At 39.1% G+C, this 24,339-nt stretch overlaps 1 protein-coding gene across 1 annotated transcript in view; it reads left to right on the top strand.

Annotated features, from left to right (window-relative positions):
• LOC133632924 (cAMP-specific 3',5'-cyclic phosphodiesterase 4D) overlaps positions 1–24,339 on the top strand; it is a 69,843-nt gene that overhangs the window by 23,843 nt on the left and 21,661 nt on the right. The window contains exon 3 of the mRNA XM_062025756.1: positions 1,221–1,315. Coding sequence (XP_061881740.1) covers positions 1,271–1,315 — 45 coding nt within the window. The 5' untranslated portion in view covers positions 1,221–1,270. The remainder of the gene's footprint in view (positions 1–1,220; positions 1,316–24,339) is intronic.

A 24,339-nucleotide genomic window follows, 5' to 3' on the forward strand; every position in this document is an offset into this window, starting at 1 on the left:
GACATATATATATCTAGACATTAGGGTTGTATGGTATACCGGCATTAGTATGGTACCGCAATACTAATGAATCATATTCGGTACTATACCGCCTCTGAATAGAACCGGTCAGCCCCCCCACCCCCACCCTGTAATGATACCAAGTACAGTAGTGTATATAGTCGATACTACTATGATTACGTCGAAATTTTTTGGCATCACAACATCTTCTTTTGTTTTTTTAAAATGTATATTATGTTTATAAACTCAGGAAATATGTCCCTGGACACATGAGGACTTTGAATGGGACCAATGTATGATCCTCTAACGACTTGGTATCGGATTGATACCCAAATTTGTGGTATCATCCAAAAGTAATGTAAAGTATCAAACAACAGAAGAATAAGTGATTATTAAATTTTAACAGAAGTGTACATAGAACATGTTAAAACAGAAAGTAAGCAGATATTAACAGTAAATGAACACGTAGATTAATAATTCATTTTCTACCACTTGTCCTTAATAATTTTGACAAAATAACAGAATGGAAAATGAAACAATATGTTACTGCATACGTCAGCAGCTAAATTACGAGCCTTTGTTTGCTTACTTACTACTAAAAGACAAATTGTCTTATATATGTTCACTATTTTATTTAAGGACAAACTTGCAATAAGAAACATATGTTTAATGAACCCTAAGATTTTTTGTTAAAATAAAGCCAATAATGAAATTTTTTGTGGTGCCCTTTATTTAGAAAAGTATCGAAAAGTATCAAAATACATTCCCCGAATACCAATATTTTGGTACCGGTGCCGGTATATATATATATATATATATATATATATATATATATATATATATATATATATATATATATATATATATATATATATATATATATATATATATATATATATATATATATATATATACATATATATATATATATATATCTAGACATACATACATATATATGTATACAGTATATATATTTTCTTTTTACAGTATGTACCTGTATATAGCACAAAGTCTGAGGTTTTTTAGAGGGCTTTATGAGTGGATTAGAAAATTAGAAGACTCCCCATTACCTGTATTATTAGCCGCTTCGTACTAGCAGTGTTTCACTGGACAACAGGACACTTTGTGGTTACTTGAAGGGGAGAGTTGGATCTTAATCATGAAAGCTACAAAACAAAGCTAAATATATTTTCACATTGTGTTTATTTTTTTGTTACCAGCTCCCTTGCTGTGAGTGAACCCTGTCTTGTTCTTGGAGGTTGCACACACCATGCAAAAAAATGACCTGTTTGGGGATGACACGGAGCAGGACAGCGTAAGTAAATATATATTTTTTTCTCTTTATTGTCATCATACTCACGAAAAATGTTCAAAACCTAATTGGCAACATTACAATAGAAACCCATGCCTAAAGGCAGGAACATTGGCACAGCTCACTCTTTCAGTTGTGCAGGTGTCCCTATATTTGCATATTGTTTAGCATCCCCCTACATAGTTGTGTGTGCGTGCGTGTGTGGGCACTCACATGATGACGTCAGAGGTATGTGCAAGCTATGCGTCACTCACAAACCGTGCATTCGGATTTAACAGACGCTTCCTGGAAGTCCTTACAAACAGCTGGAGAGGTCAAAGCAGCCATGTTTTAAGTGGAAATGCTGCTGCTCACCACATTGACCCGCTGCTGCAGACGATCCCAGGCTTTCCCTCTCAGGCACGGATAGGATATTTGATTATTCTCTGCAGTTGTTGACCTCCAGATAGAATTTCAAACAGGTTGGGGGGGGGGGGAGTGAGTTCCCCAAATGGGCTGACATCAGTTGCGGAAATGCATTGGGTACGCAGATGGTGCAGCTCTCTCTGGAAAAGGCTGTGCTGGTTATATCATCTGAAGAATGAATGGCAGATTTAAACATTTCCCATCGCTGTTGTGTGTTCGCCACATGGTTCGGAAGTATGAATCATGCTGAGAGATGAGACAGAAATGTCAAAACGACCATTACTGTCTGGTTATGATGATCTACTGTGGTATCTTGTACAGTGGAGAAGCATTGTGTTTAACTGCCCGTTTTAATTAATGTTGATGCGCCGTGGATCCCTGGAGTGGAATTATCATTTATGACAGCTGCCCTTTATTCAACCATATTTTCCGAAATATGGCAGGCTCCAGCACCCCCCCGTGACCCCAAAATGGACAAGCTGTAGAAAATGGATGGATGGATGGATGGCCATCCTAATTTGATTGCAGGGTGTGCCGTATATAAGCCTCACTTCAAATTGGACACCTCTCTTTTTTCCGGTGCGCCATTTGGGTAGATGGAATCCCACCTAGGCCTTCAGTGATGTCCGACTTCAATAATTACCTCTCAAAATACCATCATTTATGTCACCACATGACCATTGCTGGAGAAATACTATACGGGAACACAAATTACGCACTACTGGGCATTGAATCACCACACCAGCATTGTCCAAAACGGGTTATTTTCTGGCGCATTTAACATATCTTATAAACATATCTTATGTGGTACTGTCAAAATTAAAACTGCAAAAAACATATTAAACGTGAAAAAATAAATAAATAAAATATCTGAACTCACAATTTGAAGAACCCGTTCGAGCTTCCGGGGTTGGCCGACATGGTATCACAAGAAGTAGTTTCTCTTTAAATATCCATAGATTTATTAGATTTAAAGGCCTACTGAAACCCACTACTACCGACCACGCAGTCTGATAGTTTATATATCAATGATGAAATCTTAACATTGCAACACATGCCAATACGGCCGGGTTAACTTATAAAGTGCAATTTTAAATTTCCCGCCACACTTCCGGTTGAAAACGTCTATGTATGATGACGTTTGCGCGTGACGTATGCGCGTGACGTATGCGCGTGACGTCACGGCGGCAACGGAAGTATTGGTACCCAATGTGTCACCATACAAAAAGCTCTGTTTTCATCGAATAATTCCACAGTATTCTGGACATTTGTGTTGGTGAATCTTTTGCAATTTGTTTAATGAACAATGGAGACTGCAAAGAAGAAAGCTGTAGGTGCGATCGGTGTATTAGCGGCCGGCTGCAGCAACACAACCAGGAGGACTTTGAGATGGATAGCAGACGCGCTACCGTGAGTACTGCTTTGGCTTCCAAGCATTTGATCGCTTGCCCGTACATGCGTGTCGCTATGTGCATGTCACGTACGTAACTTTGGGGAAATATATGTTTCTTGCTGACTCTGATGGCGGCCGGGGTGTCGTCGAAAGCTACAATGCCCGCCTCCGCCGCCGTCCCCTAGCTAAGTTAGCTTCAACGGCGTCGTTAGCAACAGCATTTTTAAGCTTCGCCAAGCTGGAAATTATTAACCGTGTATTTACATGTCCACTGTTTAATAGTATTGTTGATCTTCTGTCTATCCTTCCAGTCAGTGGTTTATTTATTTTGTTTCTATCTGCATTTGAGCCCGATGCTATCACGTTAGCTCAGTAGCTAAAGAGCTTCACCGATGTATTGTTGTGGAGATAAAAGTCACTGTGAATGTCCATTTCGTGTTCTCGACTCTCATTTTCAAGAGGATATAGTATCCGAGGTGGTTTAAAATACAAATCCGTGATCCACAATAGAAAAAGGAGAAAGTGTGGAATCCGATGAACCCTTGTACCTAAGTTACGGTCAGAGCGAAAAAAGATACGTCCTGCACTGCATTCTAGTCCTTCACTCTCACGTTCCTCATCCACGAATCTTTCATCCTCGCTCAAATTAATGGGGTAATCGTCGCTTTCTCGGTCCGAATCGCTCTCGCTGCATTGTAAACAATAGGGAAATGTGAGCAGCCCTATCCCCTGTGACGTCACGCTACTTCCGGTATGGGCAAGGCTTTTTTTTATCAGCGACCAAAAGTTGCGAACTTTATCGTCGTTGTTCTCTACTAAATCCTTTCAGCAAAAATATGGCAATATCGCGAAATGATCAAGTATGACAGATAGAATGGATCTGCTATCCCCGTCTAAATAAAAAAATTTAATTTCAGTAGGCCTTTAAATTTTTATTATCTATAGCAGGGGTGTCAAAAGTGTGCCCCGGAGGCCATTTGCGGCCCACAGCTAATGTTTTAAAGGCCCACGGCACATTCTAAAAATACTATTAAAATAAACAAAAACATAACAAAAGTGAAATAAAAAAGCTTAAAGGTTAAATGCAATTTAGAAAAAGTTGCAATGTTGACTAATAAAACAAAGCTGTTTTTTTTTCTTTCAAACTGTCATTGCTCAAAACATAATATTGAATCAAAATCAATCTTATTATGAATTATTGACCTATCCAAGGTTCCGATTACTTCACATCAAATATTCCACTAAGAAAAATATTTTTGGTGGAAGAGTTTGCAAATTTCGTAAATAAATAACCCAAAAATTTATATTTTGTTGTTTTCTTACTGAACCGTGACCTCTAAACCGAGGTACGTACCGAACCGAAATTTTTGTGTACCGTTACACCCCTAATATATATATATATAAATATATATATATATATATATATATATATATATATATATATTTGAATTCTAGCTATATATATATATTTATTTTATTATATATATATATATATATATATATATATATATATATATATATATATATATATGTATATGTATAGCCTGGCCCCTGGCCAAATTCTTTTACCCAATGAATGCAGCCCCCGGGTCAAAAAGTTTGGGAACCCCTGTGATAGAATATACATTCAATGACAACTAACGCTAACTTTCCAAATAGCTATTATTAGCTAACTACCCAAAGCTAATGTTTACATCATTACATCCCAGAAGCCATAGGATATACCGTGTAAAATACATTGGAAAGTTAGAGCCCGCTAGGCATTTGTGTAAATGTTGCAAAAATATATAAACTGGTTACTTATTTTCTTTTATTACATACAATTGTTTGAGCAAAACAAAGTCAATAGTACACAATAACTGAAGAAAGACAAAACATACTACCGGCTTCCCATTTAAATCCTTTGGTTTTTGCCCTAAAAGTCCTCATGTGTCCAGGAAATTGTTCCCAGGATTTGTAAACCTTAACAAAAACAACAAAAAATCATTTTGAGAAAAAAAAAAAATGCAGCTGGGATAGGCCCCCGCAATCACAAGAGGGACAAGCGGCAGAAAATGGATGGATGGATGGATGGATGATAAACAATGCCTAACCATACAAAGGTGGTAGAATACACAATACCAACTATATGTAAGTGATAGAAATAAACAATACCAACTATACAATAGCCATAGAGTATAATAAGAAAGCAATAGAGTGGGTAGACTGTAGAATAACATTAATTTAACAGGGTTCAGATACAGATACAGGTACATATTAGGCAAAATGACATTATTACAAATAAACAAGGAATGAATACGGATAAAAAGTAAATACAACTTATATTTACACAACACAAAGAAAGGTGTAAATAAATGAAGTAAATGTAAAAAGGCCCTGGACTCTAGCCTGTATATGAGGACGTACAAGTAGCTACATATTTGTCATCAAAGCTCATCCAAATTAAGTTTTAGTTTGCATTGCTACTTTGTTCCGCCTCAGAGACGAGCAAGAAAAGCTTCTTCTGATGATTTAAATGGCTTAGAATGCCTCCTAAGTTTCTAAGCACGTCCAATTGACAGGAGCCCCAGAGGTGGTCTCCAAACAAGCTGGAGGGTCGATATTGCGCCTACTCTGGCCTGCCAATGACCTGACATCCCTTACTTTTGTAGAAAAGAAAGGAAAAAAAACAGTTTCGATGTTTGTAAAGTTCATCAAGTTACAATTGGTACTTTTGTGTTAAACTCTGGCAGGGTTGCTTGAAATGTGACCCCGAGATGCAGAGACTGAAAGCAAAGAGCAGGCAAAAAGTCAGTTTAATAGGTACAGTTCAATTTAGGGAGCATCAGTCACTACGTTTCCATGCACTAAATTAGTCTGATTGTTCAAATAGTTAGGCTTTTTGTATTTTCACACCTACATGTGAAGTCCCAGTGTCCATGCACACTCTCTAATTCGACTTTTGGTCATACGCCGTGTACACTGGGGGGCCCTTTTTTCCTTTTCGCGCAGATACATGTATTTGTCACACCAGGCGTCTGCGGCGTGTTACAAGTTAACGTCTTAGCTCTGTTGTACGCTGTAACATTGACAAAGACTACAAAAATGACGTCTCTAATGGCTATGCTGATGTTAAATAGCAGACAGCATCAAGAAATTATCTTGGATTGCGCTACAAACATGACGCTGCTACAAAGAATGTATTGAGGTGGATGCAGGTCCGAAGCAAAGAATCAAGAAAACAAAACTTTTTATCTGAGTTTGATACATTTTGTATTATTTGCACAGCTATGTTATTTATTTTAAGTAGAAATAATATTTTTCTATTTTATTTATGGTATGTAATTCTGTGCTACTTAAACAGTTTATTTTCTGTGCTGTTAATACCCATCTTGACTAACTGGGTTAATAAAAGTGCCACTGACTGTTTACGATCCAATTTCAGTATCTTTATATGTACACTACCGTTCAAAAGTTTGGGGTCACCCAAACAATTTTGTGGAATAGCCTTCATTTCTAAGAACAAGAATAGACTGTCGAGTTTCAGATGAAAGTTCTCTTTTTCTGGCCATTTTGAGCGTTTAATTGACCCCACAAATGTGATGCTCCAGAAACTCAATCTGCTCAAAGGAAGGTCAGTTTTGTAGCTTCTGTAACGAGCTAAACTGTTTTCAGATGTGTGAACATGATTGCACAGGGTTTTCTAATCATCAATTAGCCTTCTGAGCCAATGAGCAAACTCATTGTATCATTAGAACCCTGGAGTGATAGTTGCTGGAAATGGGCCTCTATACACCTATGTAGATATTGCACCAAAAACCAGACATTTGCAGCTAGAATAGTCATTTACCACATTAGCAATGTATAGAGTGTATTTCTTTAAAGTTAAGACTAGTTTAAAGTTATCTTCATTGAAAAGTACAGTGCTTTTCCTTCAAAAATTAGGACATTTCAATGTGACCCCAAACTTTTGAACGGTAGTGTATACTTTCACCAGAAAATATATCGAGATATATATCGAATATCGAGTTTAAGTAAAAACATATTGAGATATACTTTTTCGTCCATATCGCCCAGCCCTACGCGATACAAAGTGTTCCCTCCAATGCACACACCCCCTCAAGAGATCTGGCTTCCAATCGCATAATCCAGGACAAGATCAGATTAAGGTGTTTCCATGGGTTGTAGAATGCTTAATTAGAGTTGGGACTATTTGAGAAATCGGACTAATATAGTGCATGGACACGTACTGAGTGTGGTCAAAGCAGGAGTGGACCATGGGTAAATGAAAAGACTTACAGGTAGAAATAGATTAGCAGTAGAGATGTCCAATAATATCGGCCGATAAATGCTTTAAAATGTAATATCGGAAATTATCGGTTTCAAAAATATCGGTATCAGTTTAAAAAAAAAAAAAGTATGACTTTTTACAACGCCGCTGTATACACGGACGTAGGGAGAAGTACTTAGCGCCAATAAACCTTAAAGGCACTGCCTTTGCGTGCCGGCCCAGTCACATAATATCTACGGCTTTTCACACACACAAGTGAATGCCATCCATACTTGGTCAACAGCCATACAGGTCACACTGAGGGTGGACGTATAAACAACTTTAACACTGTTACAAATACGCACCACACTGTGAACCCACACCAAACAAGAATGACAAACACATTTCGGGAGAACATCCGTACCGTAACACAACATAAACACAAACATCGACCCCTTGCAGCACTAACTCTTCCGGGACGCTACAATATACCCCCCCATCTCCCCAATTCGGAGGTCTCAAGGTTGGCAAGTATGCTCTAGTATACTCTGGACTGAAGCTGTGTGCCTTCATTGTTTTTGTAGCTGTTGTTTTAAAGCGTGTTTAAAAAAGATAAAAAATAATGCACTTTGTGAAAGTCAAATTATAGTATTTCCCATAGTTGTAATGGGTATCAGGATTATCTCAGGAAGAGCATGTCCCAAATTCCAAGCTGTTTTGAGGCATGTTAAAAAAAATAATGCACTTTGTGACTTCAATAATAAATATGGCAGTGCCATGTTGGCATTTTTTTCCATAACTGGAGTTGAAGTTGTTCTCTTATTTTGGAAAACCTTGTTTTTGATTGATTGATTGAAACTTGTATTAGAAGATTGCACAGTACAGTACATATTCCGTACAATTGACCACTAAATGGTAACACCCGAATAAGTTTTTCAACTTGTTTAAGTCGGGGTCCACGTTAATCAATTCATGGTAAAGTTACATTGTTTAATGCATCCAGCGGGGCATCATGACAAAATTAGGCATAATAATGTGTTAATTCCACGACTGTATATATCGGTATCGGTTGATATCGGAATCGGTAATTAAGAGTTGGACAATATCGGAATATCGGTTATCGGCAAAAAAGCCATTATCGGACATCTCTAATTAGCAGAAATCAAAACAAAATATCGGAAACTAATAATAAAGTCCAAACTGTCATGTTGGATCATGATATTTTGGTGGAACAGAGAAACAGACTGTACGTCAAGATGACAGGTTGGGTTTCGGGAGCAAACATGGAGGAGTCGTGATCCCAATGGAGGTAGCACAGGGACTTCAGTGATGAATGCGCTCTTGGGGGGGGCCGTCCAATCAGGCACGGCTATTGATGAATAGTCATGAGTCACCTTATCAATGTCGCCATGGTAACACAGATGCAACTGTGGAATGGGCCAAATACTCCCCCGTCTCCTGACATCTTGATCGCTACTTAAAGCTTGACGGCGTCTGCAAGAGCAGGCTTGGCGCCAAGTGACCGTATGGATGATGGACAGGAAACTCACGCGTGGGAACGTCAGGTTTTTTTTGGCAAGAAAGAGAAGATTAGAACTTGTGTTGGTCACTTTAAAGCAGTCAGCAGTGAAATCTGTACAAGCAGGTGAAGGCAGGGAGGCTGAAGGGATGACAAGATATTAAATGGACGGAGCTGGAAAATTCAATTTGAACAACATCAGTGCAGGAGGACATCATAGGAGAAATGTAAACCCAACAGCTGCAGGAGAGAAGCAATTGGTTTATGGAACAATGGAATAAAGGGCGGATGATTAGTTGTAGCTCCTTTGCACGTACTGCATAGCCTCTTCGTTGCGACAACAACAGTGACGAGTGGTTGTGACTAATGTTGGCTATAATTAATCTATTTTTGGCCGGGATGTGGATTTAGCAAAATGCTATAGTTGTGTACACCTTCAAGCAATAGAAACATCATGGATGTTTTTACACCAAGAGGTGTGTTGTCCAAAATCTCGCCTTGAAGCTGTGATTTAAAAAGTGTTTTGAATTAGCCCTACTGGGAACAAGTTTTGATTGATTGATTGATTGAAACTTTTATTAGTAGATTGTACAGTATAGTACATATTCTGTACAATTGACCACTAAATGGTAACACCCGAATACGTTTTTCAACTTGTTTAAGTCGGGGTCCACGTAAATCAATTCATGGTACAAATATACTGTATACTACCAGCATAATACAGTCATCACACAAGTTAATCATCAGAGTATATACCAGTGACGTGCGGTGAGGTTCATGGCTGGTGAGGCACTGACTTCATCACAGTCAGATTTACAAACATATGAACCCTAAAGAGTATCTTATTCACCATTTGATTGGCAGCAGTTAACGGGTTAGGTTTAAAAGCTCATACCAGCATTCTTCCCTGCTTGGCACTCAGTATCAAGGGTTGGAATTGGGGGTTAAATCACCAAAAATGATTCCCGGGCGCGGCCACTGCTGCTGCTCACTGCTCCCCTCACCTCCCAGGGGGTGATCAAGGGGATGGGTCAAATGCACCACACCTAGTGTGTGTGACAATCATTGGTACTTTAACTTTACACATACAAACTGTAGCACACAAAAAAGCACATTTAATTAAAAAAATGTTATTATGGTCTTACCTTTACTTATAAATGAAGTCCATGCGCCGCTCCTTCTGAACAAAAGCATCGATAACTTGTTTATAGAAGTCTTCCTTATCTTTCTTCAGTTTTAAACGTCTCTCTGTCTCGATGGATATCTTTCTTTAATTATTACCTCCTGCTTTGATTGAAAGTCCAGTTTAGAAAACTGTTTTATTATAGACATGTAATCCTCAATGGTAAAAGTCCAGGCGAGAGGAAAAACTAAACGATCACTGCCGTTGCACTTGACTTGCTAACTGTTGCTGCTTGTTGTCACTTATTCTGCAGCCGAGTAGTCGCAAGAATGATCCCTGGGCACACTAGCGCCCTCTACCATCAGGAGGCGGGATTACTGCGAGCCTCACCCAGTGCGTCTTCGCAGCCGTTTTATGATTGCTCAGCACAAGAAATACGTTACACACATACAGTTGTTGACAAAATACACTGTACATTATATACCCCAGCTAACTAAACTATGGAAATGTATAATATAATTCATATAGCAATACGGTCTCACTGCACAGCAGGCCAGCAGTTAGCCGAGTCATTGCGCAATCCATGGTGAAGCTCAACTGGCTGGTGACTCACCGCAAGTCTCATCTCAGTATTTGAACGGCAAATGTGAAAATTCAGCGATTTTGAATAAAAATAATCTAAAACTTCTGAAGTTAAATGGAAAATAACTTTATAATTTATTCACTGGATACATATAACAATTTAATACATTTTTTTTCTTTTTACATTTTTTTTCTTTCCATGATGGCACGTGAGGCCCTGCCCCACCTGCCTCCCCTGACTGCACGTCACTGGTATTTACACTGATTTATTTACATTATTTACAATCCGGGGGGGTTGGGTTTGGTTGATATCAGCACTTCAGTCATCAACAATTGCATCATCTGAGAAATGGACATTGAAACAGTGTAGGTCGGACTTCGTAGGATATGTACAGCAAGCAGTGAACATAGTGAGTTCAGAAAGCATAAGAACAAGTATATACATTTGCTTATTTACAATCCGGGGAGGTGGGATGTGGAGGGAGGAGGGTGTTAGTCTAGGGTTGAAGTTGAAGTTGTTTTGTGTGTCTGTAGCTTTAATGCAAATGAGCTGACTTTGTCTATGACTGTGGCATACAAAGTGTGTGTCTCCGAGAACATAGAGATGGGTACCTTTTACATTTGGATCAATACGGTTTTGTCAGGTAGTGTTGGTGACGAACCCCAAGATGCAGAGATGGCAGGCTTGTTAGACTTAGACTTAGACTTCCTTTTTATTGTCATTCAAATTTGAACTTTACAGTACAGATAAGAACGAAATTTTGTTGCATTAGCTCATGGTAGTGCAGGATAACAGCAGGAAGACATGATTTTAATGTCCAAAAAACACGAACCAGGAACCAGGAAACAGGCAAACTGGAGACAGCAAACAGGAACCAGGAAACAGGAAACTAGGAAACAAGGAGAACTGGAGACAGCAAACAGTCTACAGCATACAGGAACCAGGGAACATCTCCCAATACTCCAGCACTGACTGGTGGGCGAGGCAGGTCCATCAATCAATCAATCAATGTTTATTTATATAGCCCTAAATCACAAGTGTCTCAAAGGGCTGCACAAGCCACAACGACATCCGCGGTACAGAGCCCACATAAGGGCAAGAAAAAACTCACAACCCCAATGGGACGTCGATGGTGCTGGAGCCTATCTCCGTTACATTCGGGCGGAAGGCGGGGTACACCCTGGACAAGTCGCTACCTCATCGCAGGGCCAACACAGATATACAGACAACATTCCCACTCACATTCACACACTAGGGCCAATTTTTTTTAGTGTTGCCAAGCAACCTATCCCCAGGTGCATGTTTTTGGAGGTGGGAGGAGGGCCGGAGTACCCGGAGGGAACCCACGCAGTCACGGGGAGAACATGCAAACTCCACACAGAAAGATCCCGAGCCTGTACATACGAAATGTCCATTTCCATTTATTACAAGTAATAAGAAAACGTAAATGCCTTACTTACCTAGCAAGGAGAAAATTAGCAAGTTTGGCGTCGGATGAAAAAAATCTTCTCCACCTTCAATCATCTCCATCTTTCAAAGGCATCCCGATACAAATCCTTGTTTTGTTCCTGGCTTTGTCATGAATAAGTTGAGAATCGTAACAAGGCCTTTTAGATTTACTAAGGTTTGACATGTTTAGTAACTTTACCAGTGGCAATAGCTCGACGAAGATGGTGGTGTGTAACTGGCAACCTGGATGTGACACACTCACAGACTTTCTAATTGCTCAAACGGTGAAGGGCAGGGCATCGACATGAAAACAAGATTTCGGGGCTGTAAATCTAATTTTAGTAGTGGTCTGCTCCAAGAAGGAACCACAAAGTCCTGGTGACACCCTCATGGTGGCGAAAACTTGTGCAACTTGTAAAGTACAGAATAGTTTTTTCACGGTCTGATTCAGTCTTTCTCCCTTTGAGAGTATTTGATCAATTTCTTCGAATTCTGCACGGAAATAATGGGATGCAGGATGAATATGAAACCCAAACACATTCAACGAAATAGGAAATTACCTCCAGTCAGCTAAAACTGGGCGTTCCAAAATTCATCGGAAAACAAACCCTAAAATCACTACTGTGTCTATATTGGAGGAATTGTACCAGTACACATCATTTTTAGGGCCAGAACTAAGAAAAAAGTGCCACATTTTGTCAGCATTAGAGGGAGTCTTTAATGAACAACATACAAAAGTATTTGGCAACCTGCCTTGACTCACATGTGAACTTGAAGTGCCATCCCATTCCTAACCCATAGGGTTTAATATGATGTCGGTCCACTTTTTGCAGCTATTACAGCTTCAACTCTTCTGGGAAGGCTGTCCACAAAGTTGCGGAGTGTGTTTATAGGAATTTTCGACAATTCTTCCAAAAGTGCATTGGTGAGGTCACACACTGATGTTGGTCGAGAAGGCCTGGCTCTCAGTCTCCATTCTAATTCATCCCAAAGGTGTTCTATCGGATTCAGGTCAGGACTCTGTGCAGGCCAGTCAAGTTCATCCACACCAGACTCTGTCATCCATGTCTTTATGGACCTTGCTTTGTGCACTGGTGCACAGTCATGTTGGAAGAGGAAGAGGCTCGCTCCAAACTGTTCCCACAAGGTTGGGAGCATGGAATTATCCAAAATGATTTGGTATCCTGCAGCATTCAAAGTTCCTTTCACTACACTGTAAAAAAAAATTCTGTAAAAAAACGGTCATCTGCTGGCAGCTATGGCTGCCAAACGAAAACCATAAAATTAAAGTAAAACATTGTAAACCAAATAATGATCAAAAACATTATATTTACAGAAATTTTCATGAAACGTTTTGCGGAAAAATATCGTAATTTTACAGATTTTTACTAAATTATTAAGATTAACCACCTTTAATAAAGTGACGATGCAAACAGTTCTGCAGAAAAATACCTTTATTCTAAAGAGTTTTTCCGAATTATTACGATCAAACACCTTTAATGAAGTGACAATGCTGGCAGTTCCACAGAAAAATACCATTATTTTACAGATTTTTTCTGAATTGTTAAGATCAACCACCTTTAATAAAGTGACGATGCAAACAGTTCTGCAGAAAAATACCTTTAGATTGTTAGTATGGACATAGACTTTTATATAACAAGCAACATATTTAATGAAAGATAATTACTGTTATTTTACATGAATTTGAAAGTAATTTAAGAAAACAGAAAATGCTATGTATAATTAAGTTGGTATTTTTCTGTAAAAGAAAATAGAAATATACATAGTTTGTCATTACTGGAATATTACTTAAAATAACAGGCGGATTGTTTATTTACAGATAATGTCTTCAATTCTACAGTTTTATAAGCTATTTAAAAAAAATAGAAAAATTACAGTAGAAATTTTGAGTAAATTAACCTTAAAAATAGGATTTTTTTTTTACAGTGTAGAACTAAAGGGCCAAGCCCAACTCCTGAAAAACAACCCCACACCATAATTCCTCCTCCACCAAATTTCACACTCTGCACAATGCAGTCCAAATTGTACAGTTCTCCTGGCAACCTCCAAACCCAGACTCGTCCATCAGATTGCCAGATGGAAAAGAGTGATTCATCACTGCTCTAAAGTCCAGTGGTGACGTCCATTTGCATTGGACTTGGTGATGTATGGCTTAGATGCTGCTGCTCGGCCATGGAAAACCCATTCCATGAAGCTCTCTGCGTACTGTACGTGGGCTAATTGGAAGGTCACATGAAGTTTGGAGCTCTGTAGCAACTGACTGTGCAGAAAGTCTTTGCACTATGCTGACCCCTCTCTGTCAGTTTACGTGGCCTACCGCTTTGGTGGCTGAGTTGCTGTTGTTCCCAAACTCTTCCATTTTCTTATAATAAAGCCGGACAGTTGACTTTGGAATATTGAGGAGCGAGGAAATTTCACGACTGGATTTGTTGCACAGGTGGCATCCTATGACAGTTCCACGCTGGAAGTCACTGAGAGCGGCCCATTCTTTCACAAATGTTTGTAGAAACAGTCTCCATGCCTAAGTGCTTGATTTTATACACACCTACCGTATTTCCTTGAATTGGCGCCGGGAATATGGTATTCACATGCCTCGAATTACAGCCGGGTCAAAGTCGTTTTGCAAAATAATTAGCGCATGATTGGCACTTCCGCCGGGTCAAATATGAGTCATTAAATGACTCCCGCCTCCTGGTGGTAGAGGGCGCTAGTGATCCTTCTTGCGACTGCTGGTACTGCAGAAGAGTGCTGCAGAAGAAGACAACCGGCAGCAAGAGTGCGCAGCCATTGTTTGCTTGGACTTTTACCATGGAGGATTACATATCTAAAATAAAACAGTTTTCTAAACTGGACTTTCAATCAAAGCAGGAGGTAATATTTAAAAGGAAGATCTCCATCGAGACAGAGAGACTTTCAAAACTGAAGAAAGATAAGGAAGACTTCTATATCAATGCTTTTCTTCAAAATGAGCTGGCATGGACTCATTTATACCTAAAGGTAAGACAATAATAAAGTTTTTTTTATTAAATGTGCTTTTCATGATAAGGTAAGCGCCGGAGGGAGAAGAGGTTTTAAAATAATTAGCGCATGCTTGGCCATCCCACAGGCTTCTGGTAAGCGCCGGAGTGACAGGAGGTTTTAAATTAATTAGCGCCCCTGCGGCTATTCAAGGAAATACGGTAATTCTCATCATTTGGATGGGTGGCCAAATACTTTTGGCAATATAGTGTATATTAACATTGAGCACGTCACTGCTTTTGCTGGTTGCATCCAAGTATTGCACTCCATTTGACTGACAAACCAGTTTTTTCTAGAATTGACTCCATTAAAAAGAGCAGAGGTAATTGCTGTGCTTGAAGTGCAGTTAGTGTTGTGCTTATCACTAATTGACCAGGCCGTCTGCTTATCTACCTGGGTGTTTATTCACGAGAGCAATTCACCACTTAGTTGAAACAATTAAATAGATTATCTGCCAGCTTCGTGCAGTGCCAAAACTCTGGGTCATGTTTTTTTTTTTTGCTATCTGCTCCCAAAATACTCGTCACTCTGTGTGTACCTTTCACCAATCCAAGCCTCGTGCTCAGGTAGAGAGGTAAGCAATACCAGTTATTTATTATTTAAAGCCCTTCTAAAGAAAACATCAGCGCAACCACTCGCCGCCATTCTAATTTCACAGCCTGTTAGGCGCATTTAAAGTGTGATTAATCTCGCAGGTGTTTGGCGGCGTGCTCAGCGAGAGCGTGCGTCCACGTGATGTATGAAGAGTGATGTGTGTGAACTCTGTCTCGGTAAGGTCGTTATGGAGATTTCACGCTGGGATGAATCCGCCGGTGTAACGCCCGGTGTCAAAGTTTATCTGCTTTCAATTCGTGGCTGACATGGTTGATTTTATTTCCGTTACACACACAAATGTCTTTAAATATGCCTTTACAGTGGGGACAGTTCCCTTTTTTCCCTGTTCAGTACTTTGCAGAAAAAGCACCTGCAAGCACCTTTCCCTTTTACTGACCTAACATTTGTATCTCTTATCATGTTGTATATGTTTATCTGCCAGGAGGGTGTTGCTGTTTTGTCACACACATACAAACAATTCAATAATATGGTTTTTCCATGACATAGCATAGATCAGGGATGTCCAAACTACGGCATGCGGGCCAAGTGCGGCCCACTGACGTCTTAAATTTGACCCGGGAGACGCCATGTGTTTGATAAAGAATCTTACCCATAGGGGATTGCATTCAATTTAATACTCTACCAATTGTGATGCTGCTATTATTAGGGATGATACTCGAAACCGGTTTTCCCGGTTGTTCGATAAGAAAAGAACCGAGTCTTCGGACTCGAATCCCTTTTTGAGAACCGGTACCCGTTATCGAGACCACTATAGTAAAGAAAAAGAGTTGGTTCTTTATTCGAATCCCTGGGAACGAATCCCGTCCCGACCAGAAATGCCCCGTGAGACATCACAAGAAATGACGTCACGTAGCTCAGTCATTAGGCACAGATAGGGAAAGCAGGAAAAACAATGCACCGGAAAAAGCGCTCCAAAGTGTAATAAAGTTCAAAACAAAAGGTATAATCCCATGAATAACTTTACTGAGAGATTTGAGCAGGGTACAAACACATGACGAACACTTTTACGACCAACCGGAAACATAGCAACCAGGCTAGCAACGCACCTCCTTTACGGCAGCTGTCGCAACGTTCTTAAAGAAACCGCAGCACATACATATATGACATCTCCCTTTTTTAACTTTTGTTTTTCTTTCCTTGTAAACAAAACAAAATCACACTGTATATGTGTTGTCTGTCTAATTATAAATAATGCAGACGAGGCGTGTTGGCTGAGTTCTTGACGTTTACTTTCACAGATTGCTCATAACAGAACCTCATTTTTAGCTGCCGGGTGAGACATGGAACAACACTTTTCGGGGCTACCGCGCATGCTCGTCACTCCCGTTGCATGCTGGGTAGTGTAGTTGTTATATTCCCTAGCCTAGCTCATAACATCACATCTTTCCCCCTATAAAGAAATAATGTTAACTCAATAAAGTGTATTTCTTTTTTTTAGCTTTAACTTTTAATTTATTAGCATTGTAACCACATTTGCAAACAACTTTTCTCTCCATAGAATTTTCTTTCAATAAAGAAATAAAGTTCAAAAATGTCAAAGCATCATAACAAACAGTTATGTCAAATAGCAGCAGAAGTGCACTTTTTGGAGAGCTGTATTATTTTCAGTTTTGTGCCCAAGGGAATGATTTTATTTAACACTATATTATTATTTATACACCTATAGTGATCACAGAGACAGGTTGTTTTTGTGTTACTGTATATATTTGTTTTTCTGAAAAATGCCACTTAATATACTTTGGGTAACAACAGTCAATATTTGTTTATTTTATTTTATTTTTTTAGGGGGGTAACAGTCTATATTTATTTATTAGATTTTAGTTTTTTCTTATGTAATAAAAGTGAGCTTTTGTTAAACCAAATATTGTGTGTTTTTTCCATATACAACAACCTATCTGGACTCGATAAAAGAATCGATAAGGAATCGGTTCGATAAGAGGATTCGATAATAGGCTCAAACTCGATAATTTCTTATCAAATATCATCCCTAGCTATTATGTTACAATTTAGAGGACAATGTGAGTAACTATGACCTTTAATTATATTTTGAATGAATGTCGGCGCAGCATTTACTCATATAACACAATGCAAACAACCTTCCCTAGTCATGGTGTAAAACAAATAAAAAAATCCAACTAACACAAAATGTCAACAGACATAGTCAGATATAACACAACCTGCTCAGTGAACTTTGTGGACATTATAAAAAACGTACATGCACCATAACAAAAATTCTAAATTACACCTATTTAAATCCATTACAAAACATGATGGGAAAAATGCAAAACACTCTCCACACTAGTGTTGTCCCGATACCAATATTTTGGTACTGGTACCGGTACCAAAATGTTTATCGTTACTTTTCGATACTTTTCTAAATAAAGGGTACCACAAAAAATTGCATTATTGGCTTTATTTTAACAAAAAGTCTTACGGTACAATAAACATATGTTTCTTATTGCAAGTTTGTCCTTAAATAAAATAGTGAACATACAAAACAACATACTTGTCTTTCAGTAGTAAGTAAGCAAATCAATATCGGTATACCGTACAACCCTACTACACACTTACCATTTTTGGCACATTTTAGCTGCTTGATATTTCTGAATGATTACAAAGCTTAGGGTGATTGTCACAGAAGTAAACAAGGTAGAAGTCAACTTTTCACATACTTTTAGTATCCAATTATATCAATTATACATCCATTTATTTTAATATAATATGTACACACACACACACACACACACACATTTATACAGATATATATATATATATATATATATATATATATATATATATATATATATATATATATATATATATATATATATATATATATATATATATATATATATATATATATATATATATATATGTTGCTTTACATGGTCCTCAAACAATTTTTTCTAGCCCAATGCGGCACCCAAGTCAAACAGTTTGGACATCCCTGCTATAGACCCTATAGGCCTCAAAAGGGCATGTGATTTTGCTCGGGAATCATTTTGGTGATTTAACCCCAATAAGAAGACATAATGAACGTATTTGAGCAACTCTGCAACTTTTGCTGCAACTTTCTGAAAAAAACTGCCACGAAATCAAGCATTTTAGGCAACAACAACAACAAAAAAAGTCTGTTAAAATCTGTCAGAAAAATTGTATGTAAATTATCAAAAAACTTTCCGTTCTCTGAGTTCCCAGTCAACAGACGAAAGCTGTCTTTGTTGTACCAATTGACGATGGGAGGAGACGGGAGGGGTTATCTATTGTCATCCAACACCAGCCCAAGCTCGATCCAGGACCAGTCCAAGCCCGAGGCATCTTTTTCTTTTGTGTTAATGTCACCGAAAACAATGGCTGTTTATATACCCCCCCATTCCTTTAGAAACAACTGTTGTTATGTAAACAGGGAAAGTCCAAATAAAAAGAGGTGGCGTACAATCTTTCGCTAGAGCGTGCTGGAGACTGTGCAAGAGTACAGCCCAGACGTTTCTCCTCAAATTGAGCCAAATTTAAAGGCCTACTGAAACCCACTACTACCGACCACGCAGTCTGATAGTTTATATATCAATGATGAAATCTTAACATTGCAACACATGCCAATACGGCCGGGTTAACTTATAAAGTGCAATTTTAAATTTCCCGCTAAACTTCTGGTTGAAAACCTCTATGTATGATGACGTATGCGCGTGACGTCAATCGTTGAAACGAAAGTATTCGGACACATTGTATCCAATACAAAAAGCTCGGTTTTCATCGTAAATTCCACAGTATTCTGGACATCTGTGTTGGTGAATCTTTTGCAATTTGTTTAATGAACAATGAAGACTGCAAAGAAGAAAGTTGTAGGTGGGATCGGTGTATTAGCGGCTGGCTGCAGCAACACAACCAGGAGGATTTACTTGGATAGCAGACGCGCTTCCGATGCTAGTCGCCAACCGCACGGATGATCGGGTGAAGTCCTTCGTCGCTCCGTCGATTGCTGGAACGCAGGTGAGCACGGGTGTTGATGAGCAGATGAGGGCTGGCTAGCGTAGGTGGATAGCTAATGTTTTTAGCATAGCTCTGTGAGGTCCCGTTGCTAAGTTAGCTTCAATGGCGTCGTTAGCAACAGCATTGTTAAGCTTCGCCAAGCTGGAAAGCATTAACCGTGTATTTACAGGTCTATGGTTTAATAGTATTGTTGATTTTCTGTCTATCCTTCCAGTCAGGGGTTTATTTATTTTGTTTCTATCTGCAGTTAAGCCCAATGCTATCACGTTAGCTCCGTAGCTAAAGTGCTTCGCCGATGTATTGTCGTGGAGATAAAAGTCACTGTGAATGTCCATTTCGCGTTCTCGACTCTCATTTTCAAGAGGATATAGTATCCGAGGTGGTTTAAAATACAAATCCGTGATCCACAATAGAAAAAGGAGAGAGTGTGGAATCCAATGAACCATTGTACCTAAGTTACGGTCAGAACGAAAAAAGATACGTCCTGCACTGCACTCTAGTCCTTCACTCTGACGTTCCTCATCCACAAATCTTTCATCCTCGCTCAAAGTAATGGGGTAATCGTCGCTTTCTCGGTCCGAATCGCTCTCGCTGCTGGTGTAAACAATGGGGAAATGTGAGGAGCCTTTCAACTTGCGACGTCACGCTACTTCCTGTACAGGCAAGGCTTTTTTTTTGTCAGCGATCAAAACTTTATCGTCGATGTTCTCTACTAAATCCTTTCAGCAAAAATATGGCAATATCGCAAAATGATCAAGTATGACACATAGAATGGATCTGCTATCCCCGTTTTAAATAAAAAACATTCATTTCAGTAGGCCTTTAATTCTGTCTCTGTTTAATTCCTTGCTTCTTGTCTCGTTTGATAGATGTCATCAGTGTTTGGACCTGACAAAATCCTGGAGTTGACTCTCTCTACAAACCCACTGGTAGCTTCATTGGGCACCCCTGTAGAGTTGAATCTGATCCAATATACTAGTTGTATCAAAACGTCTGTCTTCCGACAGTAATTGTATTACTAGCAACAGCAGCAGCACTAATTAACACTTAGTGCAACATGCAAGGAATTGTGCTCTTTTCTATTCCTATTTATCCCTTTCAACCCAATGCTTCCATATTTCTCATGAAAAATGATATTCATAACATGCCTTGCGAGTCTCACACCAACAAATGAAAATAAATGTAGTTGCCCAATGAGCCGCGGTAAAGGAAAAAAAAATAATTACGGATTATTGATGGACACCACAGACCTTCAGAAAACCATTTGAATAGTGTCACCAATCCTGCCGAGAAAATATGCTGCAAAAATATGTGCTGTGTGTACTGTAGCGCATACGGTACATTTTATTACCCCGCAGGAGGCCGTGTATTATACAGCCAGGTGAGGTAGCAGATTGAGTGCTTTCAAAACACACACACACACCCACATTCACACAATAGCTGTCATTTCCAGGGTGAAGCAGATAAACATCCACATTTACCCAAGCAGCAGCAGCATGTGCAGCAAAATTTAACCAAATGAAACCAGAAGCCGACGGGAGACAAAAGAAGCCATCAATAAATTGTGGACAAAGCCTTCCGGCAAGAGTGATTCTAGAGTAGTGACAGATAAATAGGAACGCTAAATCCATTTTTTTTCCTAAACTGGTGATTGACCGCATTGCCTCCAATTGTAATCTCCCCTATTCATCTCCCCCGACGCCCCACCCTTTTTTATACCCCTCTGCAATAACTTATTTCCCGATCACTTTTCCTGGCCTCGCTTGCCGGGCTTTGCTCAGAATTCATTTAAGATTCACTCTATGATAGTCAATTGCCAAAGTCAGAGCAGAGAGATGGATGATGGCAACGCTGAGGAAAAGTTGCAGAATACTGTGCCGGGTTACCTCGTGGCTCCAAGTGATGGTGACGAATTGGGAGATATTTCTATATTTATATATTTCAACTCTCTTTAGGGGGCCCGAGGAGCGAGCTCAAGGCGGGGAACAGAAATGGGGTTATTACGGATAGGCCTCGAAAAGCCAGGCAGTACTTGCAGCAGATGGCATGAGGAGAAAAAAGATGAATGTGCAACAATGCTGCTGTATTACTATTAGTTTCTTATTTGGTTGTGAGTTTTATCGTTAAATCAGTGTCACAATAACATTTTGACAAAGAACTTGCTTAAAAAAAAAGTTGTATTCTTTTTTTATTATCTTTATTATTTTTTTGTATTGATCCTACACTATTTTTTTGTTGTTGTTACTTTTGATATGGTTTTGCCACGGTTTACTTGCTTATTTAATTTTTTTTTTTGTGACTTTTTATTTTGTATTGTTTTGCATCTGATTAATTTCTGTGACTTTCCTCTTTTTTTTTAAAGTGTGAACGATGGAGAGGCTCTCGGGAGGTGATCTAGGGATCACTTCCTGAGGATCCTTGATGCCGAGGAATGTTCATCCATCTTGCTATGGTCTGGATAGCCTGCTGATCCTGAGCCAGAGCGGGATGGATGGATATACACTACCGTTCAAAAGTTTGGGGTCACCCAAACAATTTTGTGGAATAGCCTTCATTTCTAAGGACAAGAATAGACTGTCGAGTTTCAGATGAGAGTTCTCTTTTTCTGGCCATTTTGAGCGTTTAATTGACCCCACAAATGTGATGCTCCAGAAACTCAATCTGCTCAAAGGAAGGTCAGTTTTGTAGCTTCTGTAACGAGCTAAACTGTTTTCAGATGTGTGAACATGATTGCACAAGGGTTTTCTAATCATCAAATAGCCTTCTGAGCCAATGAGCAAACACATTGTACCATTAGAACACTGGAGTGATAGTTGCTGGAAATGGGCCTCTATACACCTATGTAGATATTGCACCAAAAACCAGACATTTGCAGCTAGAATAGTCATTTACCACATTAGCAATGTATAGAGTGTATTTCTTTAAAGTTAAGACTAGTTTAAAGTTATCTTCATTGAAAAGTACAGTGCTTTTCCTTCAAAAATAAGGACATTTCAATGTGACCCCAAACTTTTGAACGGTAATGTATATACAATATCTGGGTATTTTTTCTATTAATGTTTATAACTGTAAACCTTGAGTTGTTAAAGTTTAAGTGCGCCTCTCTCCTCAAGTGTGCATGTGAGTGTGTATGAGTGGATGTGTGCTTGTATGAAAGGTTTGCGTGAGCAAAGTATGACTGTTAAATGTGATTTTAACTGTAAGATTCACTAAAAAATATTTGCAAGAAAAAGCCGATTAGGTGGCGTCTGATAGGCATGGCTCCGTGTTTGCTGACAGAACACTCTAATTTATATGAATTAATTCATAAATTATGCATGAAAGAAGCCGACGCTGAAAAACCATTAATAGCCTGCGTCATAATATGGTCTGATTGGAAATGGAGAAAAAAATATGTCAGATGTTTGCTTTTCACCTGATGGAATAGCCATCTATCTATCTATCTATCTATCTATCTATCTATCTATCTATCTATCTATCTATCTATCTATCTATCTATCTATCTATCTATCTATCTATCCATCTATCTATCTATCTATCTATCTATCTATCTATCTATCTATCTATCTATCTATCTATCTATCTATCTATCTATCTATCTATCTATCTATCTATCTATCTATCTATCTATCTATCTATCTATCTATCTATCTATCTATCTATCTATCTATCTATCTATCTATCCATCCATCCATCCATCCATCCATCCATCCATCCATCCATCCATCCATCCATCCATCCATCCATCCATCCATCCATCCATCCATCCATCCATCCATCCATCCATCCATCCATCCATCCAATATCATTTATATACATCCATCCATCCAATATCCATCCATATACAGTACATCCATCCAACATATATTCATGTTCATCATCTATTTACCGCTGCCGAGTCATACCAAAGACTATAAAAATGGGACCCATTACCTCCCTGCTTGGCACTCAGCATCAAGGGTTGGAATTGGGGGTTAAATCACCAAAATGATTCCCGAGCGTGGCCACCGCTGCTGCTCACTGCTCCCCTCACCTCCCAGGGGTGAGGGGAGCAGCCGAGGGTAATTTCACCACACCCAGTGTGTGTGTGACTATCGTTGGGACTTTAACTTTAACTTTGTCCATTCAATATGTATTCATATGCATCCATCCATCTAAAATCATTCATATACGTCCATGCATCCAATATCATTTATATCCATCCATCCATCCAGTATCCATCCGTATGCAGTACGTCCATCCCACATATATTCATGCTCATCGTCCATCCATCCAATATCTAGTCACGTATATCCATTCAATATCTATTCATATGCATCCATCCATCTAAAATAATTGATATACATCCATCCAGCCAATATCATTTATATACATCCATCCATCGAATATCCATCCATATACAGTACATCCATCCAACATATATTCATGTTCATCTTCTTTTTACCCCGGCCGAGTCATACCAAAGACTATAAAAATGGGACCCATTACCTCCCTGCTTGGCACTCAGCATCAAGGGTTGGAATTGGGGGTTAAATCACCAAAATAATTCCCGAGCGCGGCCACCGCTGCTGCTGCTCACTGCTCCCCTCACCTCCCAGGGGGTGAACATGGGGATGGGTCAAATGCAGAGGGTAATTTCACCACACCTAGTGATGAAATCTT

The sequence above is a fragment of the Entelurus aequoreus genome, linkage group LG17, assembly GCF_033978785.1.
Source record: "Entelurus aequoreus isolate RoL-2023_Sb linkage group LG17, RoL_Eaeq_v1.1, whole genome shotgun sequence".
In the NCBI taxonomy this organism is placed as follows: domain Eukaryota; kingdom Metazoa; phylum Chordata; class Actinopteri; order Syngnathiformes; family Syngnathidae; genus Entelurus; species Entelurus aequoreus.